Source organism: Zootoca vivipara, chromosome 10 (genome assembly GCF_965207765.1).
Source record: "Zootoca vivipara chromosome 10, rZooViv2.hap1.1, whole genome shotgun sequence".
In the NCBI taxonomy this organism is placed as follows: Eukaryota; Metazoa; Chordata; class Lepidosauria; order Squamata; family Lacertidae; genus Zootoca; species Zootoca vivipara.
In genome coordinates, this window is record NC_142593.1 from 48,905,010 (window position 1) to 48,920,442 (window position 15,433).

At 43.6% G+C, this 15,433-nt stretch overlaps 1 protein-coding gene across 2 annotated transcripts in view; it reads left to right on the forward strand.

The window, feature by feature from the left end:
• The window catches only part of ATP8B1 (ATPase phospholipid transporting 8B1), a 75,667-nt gene extending 64,260 nt beyond the window's left edge, over positions 1 to 11,407 (forward strand). For both annotated transcript variants that reach the window (XM_035100983.3, XM_035100986.3), the window contains exons 22-28: positions 714 to 1,002; positions 2,264 to 2,487; positions 3,155 to 3,238; positions 4,892 to 5,137; positions 6,919 to 7,057; positions 8,783 to 8,913; positions 9,123 to 11,407. In XM_035100983.3, the coding sequence (XP_034956874.2) occupies positions 714 to 1,002; positions 2,264 to 2,487; positions 3,155 to 3,238; positions 4,892 to 5,137; positions 6,919 to 7,057; positions 8,783 to 8,913; positions 9,123 to 9,353 (1,344 nt within the window). In that variant the 3' untranslated portion in view covers positions 9,354 to 11,407. The remainder of the gene's footprint in view (positions 1 to 713; positions 1,003 to 2,263; positions 2,488 to 3,154; positions 3,239 to 4,891; positions 5,138 to 6,918; positions 7,058 to 8,782; positions 8,914 to 9,122) is intronic.
• Positions 11,408 to 15,433: the final 4,026 nt, after the last annotated feature.

Below are 15,433 nucleotides of genomic sequence, written 5' to 3' on the forward strand. Positions count from 1 at the left end.
TGCTAAGAGGAAGGCACGCTTGGCAAATCCACACCGTGATCAACTCCCGCCTGGAAACCAATGTCCCCACTGTGGAAGGACGTGTGGGTCCAGAATTGGCCTCCACAGTCACTTACGGACCCATTGTTTAAACCGTGTTTATGGAAGACAATTTTACTCGGCTACGAGTGATCGCCAAAGAAGAAGCTCAAAATAATTAAGAGATGGCAAAGTATATATTCTTGCTGGGACATTAAAAAAAAACAACTTATCTGCCTTTACAGATCTTGCAGTATGAGGCTGTCTAGAATTCTACATGTGGATTTCTGAAGTTTGGGAGGAGGGAAGCAGTTGCTAAAGAAGAGAAGTGTAGAATTTTTATTTTAAAAAGTTAAATGATGCTTTTAACTTTCCTTTTTTAAAAAACAACACCACCAAACTCCTCTGCTGTATTTTAACAAAAAACTAAAAATCCAGAACTCTTCAGTGCTCTAGAGGTAACATTTATTACAGCCTCACTTATTTCAAAGCACATAGACCTAGTCAAACATAAAGGTATTATATAGGAGAGTGTAGAGCTGTATTGGCACAGCAAAGCATGAATGCAGAGGGCTCTGTGGCTTTCTGGTAGACCTGATCTGACTTGCAGCGTGGTATTTACCTCTTTATTCAGCCGCTACACTCCTAATTTTTATAGCAAGTGGAAGTTTACCAAGAACAATTGCTTCTTTCAGAATGAAATTCTACTGGAGAAGAAAAAGAAGAAGAAGAAACTCTTGAAACTGAAGTTTCCGAAAACAGCAGAAGAAAAGCAAAAGCAGATGGAGAGTAAAAGGAGAGCAGAGCTGGTCAAGGAGCAGCAGCAGCAGAACTTTGTTGACTTAGCTTGCGAGTGCAGCGCAGTGATTTGCTGCAGAGTAACACCCAAGCAGAAGGCCATGGTGGTTGACCTGGTGAAGAAGTACAAGAAAGCAATCACCTTGGCCATCGGGGATGGTGCTAACGATGTAAATATGATAAAAAGTAAGTGGTGCACGCATTTTTATTATTTTTTGCCAAAACACATTTGTTTATTTAAATGTTTATGTGTCTCCTGTTGTGAAAACAACCGAGTCGGGATACAATAAAATCCAATAAAAACCCAGTAACAACAATAAAAGAATGCCAGCGGTATTAACAGTCTATACAAAATGTAACTTTAACAGTTTCCGACAGATGCCTGTCATCAGTAGCCTGGAAAGGCCACAGTAAACATATGGAACAGGGCTGCACTGATGCAGTTTAAGACAGAAAACAAGAAGGCTCGCCTCACCTCCATTATTTTTCAGTTTAACTTGCTGGGGGTGGGGGGAATGCACCCAGGTGCATTTGCACAATCGTTTATTCTTGCGGCAGTAGTAGTAGTAATAGTAATAATTTATTATTTCTACCCTGCCCATCTGGCTGGGTTTCCCCAGCCACTCTGGCCGGCTTCCAACAGACGGTTAAAAATACATTGAAACATCAGACATTTAAAAACTTCCCTAAACAGGGCTGCCTTCAGATGTCTTCTAAGTGTCATATAGTTGTTTATTTCTTTGACATCTGATGGGAGGCCATTCCATAGGGCGGGTGCCACTACCGAGAAGGCCCTCTGCCTGGTTCCCTGTAACCTCACTTCTCGCAATTAGGGAACTGCCAGAAGGCCCTCGGCGCTGGACCTCAGTGTCCGGGTTGAACGATGGGCGTGGAGATGCTCCTTCAGGTATACAGGACCGAGTAATGTTTTAATGCTGCAAATTCTTTTTCTTGACCCAGTCTGCCACCCACATTCCTTGTTTTCTGGGTCTACTTTTTCCTTTCCGCTATTTTTGAGAATTCTGATGACACAGTGCACTCATGTCAGAATGTAATGTTGGGAAAGCAGGAAATAATGGACGGCATAGCCTCACGTGCAGTGAAAATGTTTGTTTTTAATCTTTGTACACAGCAGGTGAAAATACAGATATGATTGATTTATCAAAATGTGAAGCCTCTATGATGCTTAGACCTGGTTTACATATAATCCTAAGGTAAATGGTTAACTGGATCATCCAGACCCGACCCAGGGGCTTAACAAAGGTGTATTCACCATGAACAAGCCACACTCTTAACCTATGGTTTGTTGTTAGTTGATAAAGCTTGGTTAATGTTAATCATTGGCTAGCATTATGTGCAAACCTGGCCCTCAACTCCCTCCCTCCCTTGGTGACTGCTTTTCGTGGAAGGAACTCTCAACTGTGTGTTTTCATTGTTATTGTTCTAGCGGCCCATATTGGTGTTGGCATAAGTGGACAAGAAGGGATGCAAGCAGTCATGTCCAGCGACTACTCTTTTGCCCAGTTCAGATTCCTCCAAAGGTTGTTGCTTGTTCACGGCCGATGGTCGTACATAAGGATGTGCAAGTTCCTTCGGTACTTCTTCTACAAAAACTTTGCATTTACGTTAGTCCACTTTTGGTACTCCTTCTTCAATGGCTATTCTGCCCAGGTAAGAGAGAGAAGCGGGGTGGGGTGGGGGGTGGGGAGGCTCATAATTGTCCCAAGTTAGCTCATAGTCTAAGAGACAGGAACATCAGTACCAAATAATATTCATGAAGTTTTACTCCAAAGTGAATTTTCTAGAATTGTGCTGAAGATTTAAGTGCTGTTCCAGTCAACAGTTCCTGGTGACCTAATTTATTGTTGAAACAAAATAAAAAAATTCCTTCCAGTAGCACCTTAGAGACCAGCTAGGTTTGTTATTGGTATGAGCTTTCATGTGCCTGCACTCTTCTTCAGATGCTTCAGGTATCTGAAGAAGTGTGCATGCACACGAAAGCTCATACCAATAACAAACTTAGTTGGTCTCTAAGGTGCTACTGGAAGGAATTTTTTTATTTTGTTTTGACTATGGCAGACCAACATGGCTACCTACCTGTAACTAATTTATTGTGTTATGAAGAGAGCCTACAATTGGAACTGAACTGCTGTGTAACTTTTCAACAACTGAGAACTGCAAGAGAAAAATAAGAAAAATAAGATGTGCAGTTAATTCTGCTTGGGGATGCCTGTTCTTTCAATTCTAGTTACAATCTCTTGACTGACTCTCTTTTTACATACGTGCATGGGAGATAGAAAAATGATTTACCGAATTATTATTATATTGTTTATTGCAGACAGCTTATGAAGATTGGTTTATCACTCTCTACAACGTATTATATTCCAGCCTGCCAGTTCTCCTCGTTGGGTTGCTTGACCAGGTATGCCAACAAGTCAGAATTTATTTATTTTTTAAAAAAGCAGTGCAGACTTTTGGACGCCATGGAAGCAGTTGACCTGAATCCTTTGTGTTAGTGACCTCCATCCTGCTCAAAACCACTTACCCATGGTTGGCTCTATTGGTATACTGTAGAACTAGGAGAACAAACCCTGTAACTACCTCCCACATCAAGGCCACACCTTCAGACCTGCCGATTCTATTATAGGAAGAACCCATGTGACTCTAGGTGAGGTTGGGTGTTCAGTGAATGGACTTTTGTATAACCAGCCTCCAGATTCCTCTTCCTTTTTGGATGAGGTTGTTGCTGGCATTCATCAGTCTTGAGAGACAATGGAGTGTGCCTCTGGGGGGCGAAGTAAAACCCTGCAAAATGCCTGTGTTTCAAGACTTATCAGGGAGCTATATAAAAGCCCTGTGCCGGTAACATCTTAGTGTCTTACATTAGGCACCAGGTTGCTTCTGAGCAACTTTGGAGCTTCCATAGTATATTATATGCTGACAAGGCTGCAGAAGCAGAACCATACTGCTGGCATCACCCTCAGTGCTGAACATGCCACTGGGCCCCACCTCCTAGACATCCATGCATTGGTGTGGATGTCCGCAGTGAGGGAGCATATGCATAAGCAGCATAAGGGAGGACCTGGGCATTTTCTGGTCCCATAGCGCAGGTATATGCAGAGCTTTTGTTGAGCAGTATGGAAATAAGGGTGTAACCTTCCACTGGTCAAAGCAGAAATGCCTGCAAATATTGACCCAGTTTGCTTAGCGGGTTCTCGAAGATAAGATTGTGGTTCCTTTGCTCCTCCTCCAGGCCATAGCTGCCAAGTTTTCCCTTTTCTCACGAGGAAGCCTATTCAGCATAAGGGAAAATCCCTTAAAAAAGGGATAACTTGGCAGCTATGCTCCAGGCCTGCTGCTGTTGTGGGGCAAGCCATGATTGGGTTTAGTGCAGGGGTCAGCAAGCTTTTTCAGCAGGGGGCCGGTCCACTGTCCCTCAGACCTTGTGGGGGGGGGGGTGGACTATATTTTGGTGGGGAAATGAACGAATCCCTATGCCCCACAAATAACCTAGAGATGCATTTTAAATAAAAGGACACATTCTACTCATGTAAAAACACGCTGATTCCCGGACTGTCCGCAGAAGGCGTTTGGGCCTGATCCAGACCCAGGGCCTTAGTTTGCCTACCCATGGTTTAGTGCGTTATCTGAACCAGGGGTGGTGGTTTGTTGTGTTCCAGACAAGCCAAAGCTGTAACGAAGGCTTGTTCTTGGGTTTCAGCTTGTGGTTTGTCCAGAGGAGACAAATCATAAACATGGGGTGAGATGAAACGCTAAGCCAGATCATGGTTTTGCTCATGTGCAGTGCAGCAGGACCAGAGGAGAAGCAAAGAGGCCACAATTGCCTCTCTGGGAGCTCACATGCTCACATGTTCATAGTGTTACATGCAAACTGGGCCATTTTTTAATGGGGGACCAATTTTTCTCACTGTTTCTGTAATTGAGATATTTCTGTTTTACATGGAATGTTTCTGATGAGTATTACAGAGTAGTTGTGGGGGATGCATATTTTATAGTTACCTATCAAGATAAAAAAAACCTGCTGTGGTTATAAAATTGTAATTATTTCTTTAAGGACGTGAGTGACAAGCTGAGCATACGTTTTCCTGCCTTGTACGTATCGGGACAGAGAGATTTGCTTTTCAACTACAGGAAGTTCTTCATAAGCCTCCTGCACGGTGTTATAACATCGCTGATTATTTTCTTCATACCGTACGGCGCTTACCTACAAACCATGGGGCAAGATGGAGAAGCGCCCTCGGATTACCAGTCCTTCGCTGTGACAGCATCTTCCTCTCTCATAATCGCAGTCAACTTTCAGGCAAGTAGATGAATCTCAAATAGCTCCTCCGTCTGCTGGGCACAAAGCACATCAGTGAAATGGGCAGCTTGGCAATCAGACTCTCTCTGATGCTGTGAACCAGAGATTTATGGCCAGACATTGTGTGTGCGGGTGGGAGATTGAGAAACTGAACGACCATTTCTCAGTCCTGGAGAGGCTCTATGCTGGTGTGACGATATGAGAGCGGGTATGAGGAGGGCTGAGAGAGAGAGACCCTGTCTGCACTATAAATTTAAAGCAGTATTATACCACTTTAAACTGTCCTGGCTTATCTCCCGCTCCCCCCCCCCCCAGAATCCTGGGAACTGTAGCTTGTTGAGAGCTCTTAAAGGTAAAGGGACCCCTGACCATTAGGTCCAGTCATGACCGACTCTGGGGTTGCGCGCTCATCTCACATTATTGGCCGAGGGAGCCAGCGTATAGCTTCCAGCTCATGTGGCCAGAATGACAAAGCCGCTTCTGGCAAACCAGAGCAGCACATGGAAACGCCGTTTACCTTCCCGCTATAGCAGTTCCTATTTATCTACTTGCATTTTGACGTGCTTTCGAACTGCTAGGTTGGCAGGAGCAGGGACCAAGCAACGGGAGCTCACCCCGGTCACAGGGATTCGAACCGCCGACCTTCTGATCAGCAAGCCCTAGGCTCAGTGGTTTAGCCCAGAGTGCCACCTGGGTCCCTAGTTGAGAGCTCTTAGGAGAACTCTATTCCCTTCAGAGAGCTACAATTTCCAGAGCGACTTAACAATCAATCTCTCTTCAGAGAACTGTATCTCTATGAGGGGAATAGGAATCTGACAACTCTCAACAGCCTCAATAAACTAGAGTTCCCAGCGTTCTTTGAGAGAAGCCCATAACTCTTTCAGGTAGCATGATGCTGCTCTAAATGTATAGTGCAGATGGAGCCCAAAGTGTTGCTACAGCTCTGTCTTGTAGTAACTTTGCCCTTCCTCTATCCCTCACATCTGTGCATCTTAACCACTGCAACTCCTGCAAGAGGAGCAGCAAACCTGCCTGGCCCATATCACCTGAAGCAGCATCTGGCAAGAGTGCAAGTGTGTCGAGCGATCTGGGCCTTTTGCAGTTGTTCTTTATTTTTCTTACAATCCTGCCCTTCCTCTCGCGAGAGACCCAGGACACAGCTTTTACAGCAATCATAAAAACCCAGCACTAAAAACCCAAAGTAAAATCACAGCCCACAACATAAGTAAGTTTATGCAGGTCAAAGCCGATTCCACAGTGTTCCAAAGGCCTACAGGAACGAGGAGGTTTTTAGCTGATTCTCCTATGTGCAAACAATGCGTGGACGATAGCCGGATTTTTGCAAGGAGGGAGTTTCATGATAACTCTTCCATGCTGTCTTCCGAGCACAAGCAACTCTTCCTTCTCTTTGAAGCAAACCCAAAAATATTTAAAGCAGGAGAGGCAAAATGTTGGCTGTGGGGAATGGTATGAGGGAAAGGAAATGAGAGAGAGAGAGAGAAATTGCTCTTGCGGTAGACCAGGAGGGCTGAGGGATGGCTCCCTGCTCTGTCCACTTGAGCATGCGATTCCTCAGAAAGTCAACCTGAAGAACAGCTTGGAGATAGCTGGGGGGAAAGTAGCAAATGGGGGTGCTGTTCTCCTTTGTCCTCCCCTCCCTTGTGTTCACCTTGCCCATTGGAGAACTTTCTTCAAGGTTTTGCAGAATCTATTGACACCTCCCACCTGCACCGTGATTTGTCCTCTTTCTAACTTCCGCATGTCTGTCTGTTTGCTTCTAGATGGGGCTGGACACATCTTACTGGACATTTGTGAATGCTTTCTCAATATTTGGGAGTATTGCACTTTACTTCGGAATTATGTTTGATCTACACAGTGCTGGGATCCATGTCCTTTTCCCTTCTGCTTTTCAGTTTACAGGTCAGTACTTAACTATCTCACCATATCTGTAGCCACATTAGTGACTACAAATGCCATGTGATGCACCCCAAAGAGTCTACACCAGGCATCCCCAAACTGCGGCCCTCCAGATGTTTTGGCCTACAACTCCCATGATCCCTAGCTAACAGAACCAGTGGTCGGGGAAGATGGGAATTGTAGTCCAAAACATCTGGAGGGCCGAAGTTTGGGGATGCCTGGTCTACACTATCATGGTGTGCCCTCCATGATGTGGTTGGGACTAAAAATCCCATCATCCCCAGTCATGCTGGCTGGAGCTGATTGGAGATGAAGTTCGACAGCATTTGGCAAAGGCGATCTTAAAAGAGAAGCAAGTGTTTAAAGTTTGGGCCTGGTAAGGAGGGGGCTCCATTTTATTCAATTTAATTTAATTTTATGTATTGCTGAAGCTGTTGAAGTTCAGAAAACTGACAATCACAGGCATATTTGAGTTCACATTGGGACATCATATATCTATATATCTGTATCTGGTTTGCATTCATTTAAATCATAATAAAAAACATCACCATCTTATTATTGTTTAAATTTGTATACTGCCCTTAACTCGTAGATCACAGGGCGGTTCACAACATAAAAGATAAAAAACACAAAATACAGAATAAAAGCAAGAACGAAAACAAGCCAATAACCCCCTCCCTCCCTGCCTTTTCCGCTGCCACCTTTCCACAAAAGCAGTCATCCTCAAAGTGGCTTTAGAGATGGAGCCGGGGGCTGGGGACCCGAGAGCTCAGTAGAAGGGCACACATTACAGAAGACCCCAGGTTAAATCTCCGACATTTCAAAGGATCTCAAATAGCAGGGCTGGTAGGTACGCCTGCTGGAGACTTAGAAGTGCTGCTGCAAGTCAGACTAGATAATGTTGGACAAGGTAGACCAAATTGGGTCTCCAACTGCTTTTGTACTACAATTCCCATCATCCCTGACCATTGGTCCTGCTAACTAGGGATCATGGGAGTTGTAGACCCAAGTTAGGGAAATCTTGAGGGAAATCTTGGACTACAATTCCCATCTTCCCCGACCACTGGTCATGTTAACTAGGGATCATGGGAGTTGTAGGCCAAAACATCTGGAAGGCCGCAGTTTGGGGATACCTGAGGTAGACCAATGGTTTTGCTTGATGCAAAGCAGCTTCATACTATATATATATATATATATATATATATATATATATATATATATATATATATATACACACACACACACACACACACACACACACACACACATATACACATATACACATATACACATATACACATTCTCTCTCTCTCTCTCTCTCTCTCTCTCTCACACACACACACACACACACACACACACACACACACACAACTTCAGCCTTCACCAACCTGGTGCCCTCCTGATGCTTTGGACTACAACTCCCATCAGCCCTGTGCTGCCTGGAGCTGATGGGATTTGTAGTCCAATGCACCTGGAGGGTGCTAGGTTGGTGAAACCTGAAGCAAAGAGCCATAGTATTTTGGCCCCAAGACGCCATGCTCAAGACAAATGCTCTGCAAGTTACTTCTCAAAACATAAACCCATCACCAAAGCCGTTTTTAAAAAGCCAGTAATTCTTACAGTAATAACATTGCAAGCATGTTTGCTTTCTGTGTGATACTATTAGCATGAAGGGGAGCACCACAACCATAGCTATGTGTACATTACTTTTTCTTCTTCCTCCTACAGGTACTGCTCCAAACGCTCTCCGGCAACCATATCTCTGGTTGACAATAATCCTATCCATTGCGCTTTGCTTGCTGCCAGTGGTTGCTCTCCGCTTCTTGAGCATGACCATTTGGCCTTCGGAAAGTGAGAAGGTACGTATGAGAAATGTGGAGGGCATTAACTTAAAACAGGGCGAGCAGTGCTGAGCTCGCCCACTGGTCCGCCTCAATGTAAAGTAGCATCTTAGGTTCCCAGCATATTCCAGGAGTCCACAGGACTTCACTGAATGTTCTGTCTGTAGCAAGCAAGTCTGTTTCCCTGCTTCATCATTAACCTTTCGTGCAACTTTCTCCTTTAAAAGATCCAGAAGAATCGCAAGAAGTTCAAGGCCGAAGAGGAAAAGTGGAAGCGAAGGCAAAGCGTCTTCCGCCGCGGGATCTCTGGCCGCCGTTCTGCTTATGCATTCTCCCACCAGCGGGGTTACGCTGACCTCATAGCTTCTGGGCGGATCATTCGTAAAAGGAGAGCTTCGTTAACAGCAGTCCTTGGCAACAATTTAGCAGAAGTCAGGCAAGCTGAAGAAGCCAGCTGATGATTTTCTGTGTCCTAAAGGAAGTGGATTCCTCCCCCCACCCCCCGAAAAACAATTGCACAAAGTTTTTATTTTTTTAATGAAAAACTCAGGATTCTTTTTTTGGGGGGTGGGACATTAAAGGTTATGAAGACAGCTTGATTTCCTCCTCAAGCTACTTCGTTTGAGATAACTGAACTGAAGAACTGAGCAGTGTTTTCAGATCTTGATCCTTGTATATTTTGTTTCATGTGAAATTGAAGGATATAAATCTATGGGCTTAAAGACCAACAATTGCAACAGTTGTTGTTCCTTTAAAATGATACTTCATGTGTGTGTTTTTTTAATGCAATCATGAAATACAGTTTCAACTGATGTTCCGTGCCTCAACACCAAAAATGGACTTAGCTGAGAAGCAAAACGGTTCTGTGTGCCACTTCATTCTAGTAATTCAGCTATACTTAAGATTTTTAGCTAACCAAAGATGTCCTCTTTTTGTTTAAGACAGAGAGGTGTGCAGTTTTACTTTGCAAGCATTCAGAACCATTATTCACCGATCTACGGGGTATTGTGGCCCAAGGCTTGAATAATTTTCAGGGATTTGGGCGGGGAAAATTCAGTATATGCAAAGCATCTTAATCAGGTTAGCCTCTTAATCTGGCATTGGGGATAGGGAGCCTGTGGCTGTGTGCATGTTGTTGAGACTCCAACTCCCATCAGCCGCAGCCACAATGGCCAAGAGTGAGGGGTGATGGGAGTTGTAGTTCAGCGACATCTGGGAGGCAAGAAGTTCCCTATCTCTGTTCTAGGGACATCAAGGTCTGGTCCAGGAGGCATAGCTGGTTTGCCACATGCACTCAATCAGGGCTTTCTTGGGGGATACTCTACTGAAATGACTACCAATTGTTCACCAGCAGGACTTGGTGAATCAAATCTCTTTTCTGGTGTATTGTTTTATAGCACTGCCTTTCCTCTTTTTAAAAGTATCTGTGTTCTTTGTATCTTGTTTGCAAAAAAACACCGGGAAGAGATATGAAACCAGTGAAGGGTGTATTATTGGCATACTTCCTTGATTTTCTACCTGCTTAACCTTTATGCAAGGTAGACGTCAACGATTCTCACATTACGGGAATTATTTCCATGTAGAACAGGTGTGAGGGACTTTTGGCCCTCCAGATGTTGCTGAACTACAACTCCCATCATCCCTAGCCATTGATTTTTGCTGGGTGTGATGGGAATTGTACTTCCCCACACCTGATGTAGAACATGTGGGCACCATTGTACCTAAAAGGCACATGCGTTGACTATTTTACTACACATGTATATGTGGCTAAAACCAGGTGTGCATGGGTTCTTCGTACATGATGATGTGCACGCTTAAGTGAGACCCATGTTACAAGTCGCGGGTGAAACAGACTAAACTGAATAAAATGTTTTTTTTGTTCACTGGGTGATGGTTCAAAACACAAATTGGAACAAGAGAATTGATCACATCAAGGATGACTCCTTTTCACTATGTTTTAATAGTAAAAAAAAATGTTTGAGATTTTTAATGTACAGGTCTTCAGAGGGTTTTTGTGTTGGGACATATAAATGGTTTACATTTCAAAAATTTCGGCATACACCAATGTGTCTGGTTAAATATTCACTATATAGTTCCACTTTCTTTTTTCAAACCATGCAGCTCGGTGTCTAAAAATCGTCATTTAGGAGCATGGAATTCAAACATTTCTTCATCATTATTGTTATTTAATGTGCAAAGGTTTACAGCTTTTTATTTTCAGTAGGTGGGAGAAGATTGACTTTAGTTTCCTAGAATGATTTCTCTCGATCCAAAGATGAGGAAGTTGCTAGCCACATGTTTCAAGCTCCTAATCTGGGTGCAATATTAATTTTAACGTGCTGGTTGAGATAGATATGCCATACACTTGTATCCAAACCATAAATTGTAAATATTTTATTTGCTTAAAGATAATGTACATATTTAACAGGCCTTAATTTTTAACGCTTTTGACTGACATGAAAGAAGTGTTCACTGGTCTGAAATATTTTTATTAAACTATACTTCAAATATATATTTGTATATTCATATAGTGTCCAGCGACTTTCGTGAGAGTGCGACTGTTACGGTACTTTATTTGCTATGTTTATGTTATCACTTTCCAACACGTAACTCAAGGGTAGCATACACAGTTCTCCCCATCTGTCAGGGACAGGCAGGAGTCCAAAGGAGGCAGAGGGTAGGAGGACAAACCAAGAGAAGGGGATTCTGTGAGGCAGGGAAAAAGAGGAAGAGTCTGGGCAGTCAAGAGATGGAAAAAGTTGTTGCAGGAAGGCGCAGGGGTAGAAGAGAGAGCCCCAGAGATAGTGTCATGCACTGATTGGATGAAGAGAGGAACCACCAAGGGAAGCAGGCTCAGAACCTGAGTAGTGGTGGGACAACGATGGGGGTCAAAGGGAGAAAAGACTGGGAGGGAGGTGTTGGAAGCTGAAGAGGTAACAGGGCTTAGTGAGCTGGGAGAGTATGTGGCAGAGAGAAGTCCAGAATCAGAAGCTGAAGCAGGAGAGAAGGGAGGACAAGAAGCAGAGATGGGTCAGGCTTGTGAAGAGGCACAGGTGTCTCCCCCTTGTGCTGTGACAAGCTCTCCTCCCTGCTGTTCTCCCAAAACCAAGATAGGCATGAATCAGGAGGAGCAAAGGCAGACATGCAGCCGCAGTCTCAGATTGTTGGGGGGGGGGACCCAGGAGAGGCAGAGACATAGGTGACCGTGGGGAGTTGGGGATGTTTATTCTTGGCAACTGCATCGTGGGGGCAAGACCTGCCGGAGATGAGTTGCTGTGCTCATTAGGCCTAACACTCCTGTACAGATCCTCTCTTGCTAATAAAGAGTTAACTTTGATTCACTCAGGTGATTTACTGCTGCTCACTCCTGTCAAAGGGCTTAGAGATAGGAGATGCTGCACAGGAGTTTCCAGTCGCTTCTGTGCACCACCTTTTGCAATTCCAATTTGTATACTCTCTGCAGGGTGCAGCAGTAAAAACTGCTACAGCATTTGCAAAGCTAAGCAGAGTATGGTATGGTTTCAAACTGGATGGGGAACTGCATGTTTGAGATTCCTGCATCGTAGGGGGTTGAGCTATAGATGACACTCAGGGTCCTTCCAATTCCACAATTATATGATTCTTTGAACTTGGGTTGGATCTATACAGATTTTTTTAAAAAACGTCACGTTATAAAAGTTCTTAAAGGAAAATCCCATTGGCGATGGACCACTGCTCTACAGCGCCATCTGGTGTTGCATGTTTATAAGGCAGGTCTAAGACAGGAGTGCCTGGCATGCTCTGGTCCATGGGGTCACGAAGAGTCGGACACGACTAAGACTAAGCAACATATAATTGAAGAGTCTCACTTGAGTCTTTGCTCCAGCTCAAAAATCTGCTGAAAGTGAAGCCTGACATTTCACCACTAGAGGTCTCCCCACAGACCTGACTTTAGATAGCTATACAGTACTGTACAGTACTAGGCAAGTGGTGGTCTGTGGAGCCCAGGGGGTCTGCATAACCTACCCAGGGGGGTCTGTGGCACCATTCACATAACAAAAACTACCATAGAAATATCAAAATGAAAAACATGGAGCTGCAGTATTTAATTAGGAACGACTGTGCTAGATGATGCACAAGCACCTTGCTTTCCTTGATACAGAGGAGTGAAAAATGTGTGTTTAATACAGTACACATACAGTGCTTTCCCCCTTAAGATAGCTTTTTTTAAAAAGAACTACATAAGAATAGCTAAGCCAGCAGCAAAAAAAAATTACAAGGAGTTTGCAGGAGTTTATTACAACATGAACGCTCATGATTCAAGCATGCAAATTTAAAACAAACATGCACATAAACCCATGCATACTCTCATGTTCTGCAATTTGCAAAACCAGCATAACGTTCAGGGCTGGTTAAGTATATAGGATTGTCAATCAGGGTTGTTTTTGTTTGTTTGTTTGCTTGCTTGCTTGGTTTTTAACCCTCCTAAATATGTTAATCCTTTTATACAGAGCAAAGAAAAATAGGTTGGTAATATTCCTCTTCCTCTTATTATTATTAAGATGAGTTTGACCAAGCTGCGGGAGGCAGTGGAAGACAGGAGTGCCTGGCGTGCTCTGGTCCATGGGGTCACAAAGAGTCGGTCACAACTAAACAACAACAATATTTCTCCTCCTCTAATTATTAACACTATAGCATTTTCAATGTACACAGTGCTTTATAAAGCACAAGGCTGCTGTCTCTTTCCCACTGAGCTATCAAACCGAATTAATGCTCTGGGTAGGAGCAGTGAGGGAGACAGGATAGTATCAGGAGGCATGGATGCCACAAAATGAAAGATGAATCTAAATATGAGAATTTTGTCACACTCATTTCCCACCCACCCCCCATCCTGTCTAGCTGGAAAATTTCAGGTATTTTATGGCCATTTGGCTCCATTATTAACAACTACCACTCCTCCCCGCCCCACTCTCTGTGTGTACGTAAAATCTTTAATCTTTAGTTTAGAGTAACACAGAGCTCTTGCTTGGGCTTACCAGTGCGCAAAGCAAAAATTAAGCATTAGATCTGAATGCAGGAGGAGAACATGCCTTTTCTGTGATGGCTCCTGGTTTGTGGAACACACTCCCTAGGAAGGTTTGCTGGGTACCTTCATTATATATATATCTTTTAAACAGCAAACAAAAACCCAGGCCTTTGGCAGATTATACTTTTTTTTTTAACTTTGCTGCTTTAAATGTACATTCTGCAGCTGACCTCCTTTGCAATGCTTTACTTTGAAATCTTTTTACAGTGTTTCCCAACCTTGGGTCTCCAGCTGTTTTGGGACTACAACTCCCATCATCTTTAGGTAGCAAGACCAGTGGTCAGGGATGATGGGAATTGTAGTCCAAAAGCAGCTGGAGAACCAAGGTTGGGAAACCCTAGCTGCTGGATTTACGTATAAGCTAAACAAGCTATAGCTTCAAACTTGCGGCCCTCCAGATGTTTTGGCCTACAACTCCCATGATCCCTAGCTAGCAGGACCAGTGGTTGGGGAAGATGGGAATTGTAGTCCAAAACATCTGGAGGGCCGCAAGTTTGACATGCCTAGCTTAGGGCCTCAATCTCTTTGGGGCCCCCAAAAAAGTTAAAGGGGAAAAAACCCTGTATGTACATTTCCAAAATATAAGATAAAAAAATAAAAAATAAAACCTACATACAGCAACGGTGTTTTGTGTTGTGTAGGCTCCTATTATGTAAGTAATGGGCCCCGTTTGCTAGCCTGCTCCCTAAAGTATCACTGGTTTGCTCATTTCTATATATAGGGTGCCAACATTCTGCATGGACTGGCTGCATTGCAACATGTGCAAGTGGCTTTAGATCAGACTTCCTCAACCTCGGCCCTCCAGATGTTTTTGGCCTACAATTCCCATGATCCCTAGCTAGCAGGACCAGTGGTCAGGAGTGATGGGAATTGTAGTCTCAAAACATCTGGAAGGCCGAGGTTGAAGAAGCCTGCTTTAGATACCAATTACATCCATAAATTACCATATAGCATATATACTGTATTCAACACAAAAAACAGTGACAGTTTGTTGTTGACAAAGGACAGCTGGACATTTAAAGGGCCCCATTACCTTCAGTAGCCTAGGGCCTCATCAAACCTAAATCCGGCCCTGGAAAACGCTGTTTTAATATAACATTTTTGCTTCCTGTTCATTACATTTGCTTTCAACGTACAGGTGAAACTCAGAAAATTAGAGTATCGTCGAAAAGTGCATTTATTTCAGTAATGCAACTTAAAAGGTGGAACCAATATATGAGATAGATGCAATGACATGCAAAGCAAGATATGTCAAGCCTTTATTTGTTGTAATTATTTGTCGTTAGGCGGGTCAATTATAAATGGAATGTAAATAATGAAATGTATTAGGGATGGTTACAGGTAGGTAGCCGTGTTGGTCTGGGTCGAAGTAAAATAAAAAAATTCCTTCAGTAGCACCTTAAAGACCAACTAAGTTTTTATTTTGGTATGAGCTTTCGTGTGCATGCACACTTCTTCAGATACAGTGAAATA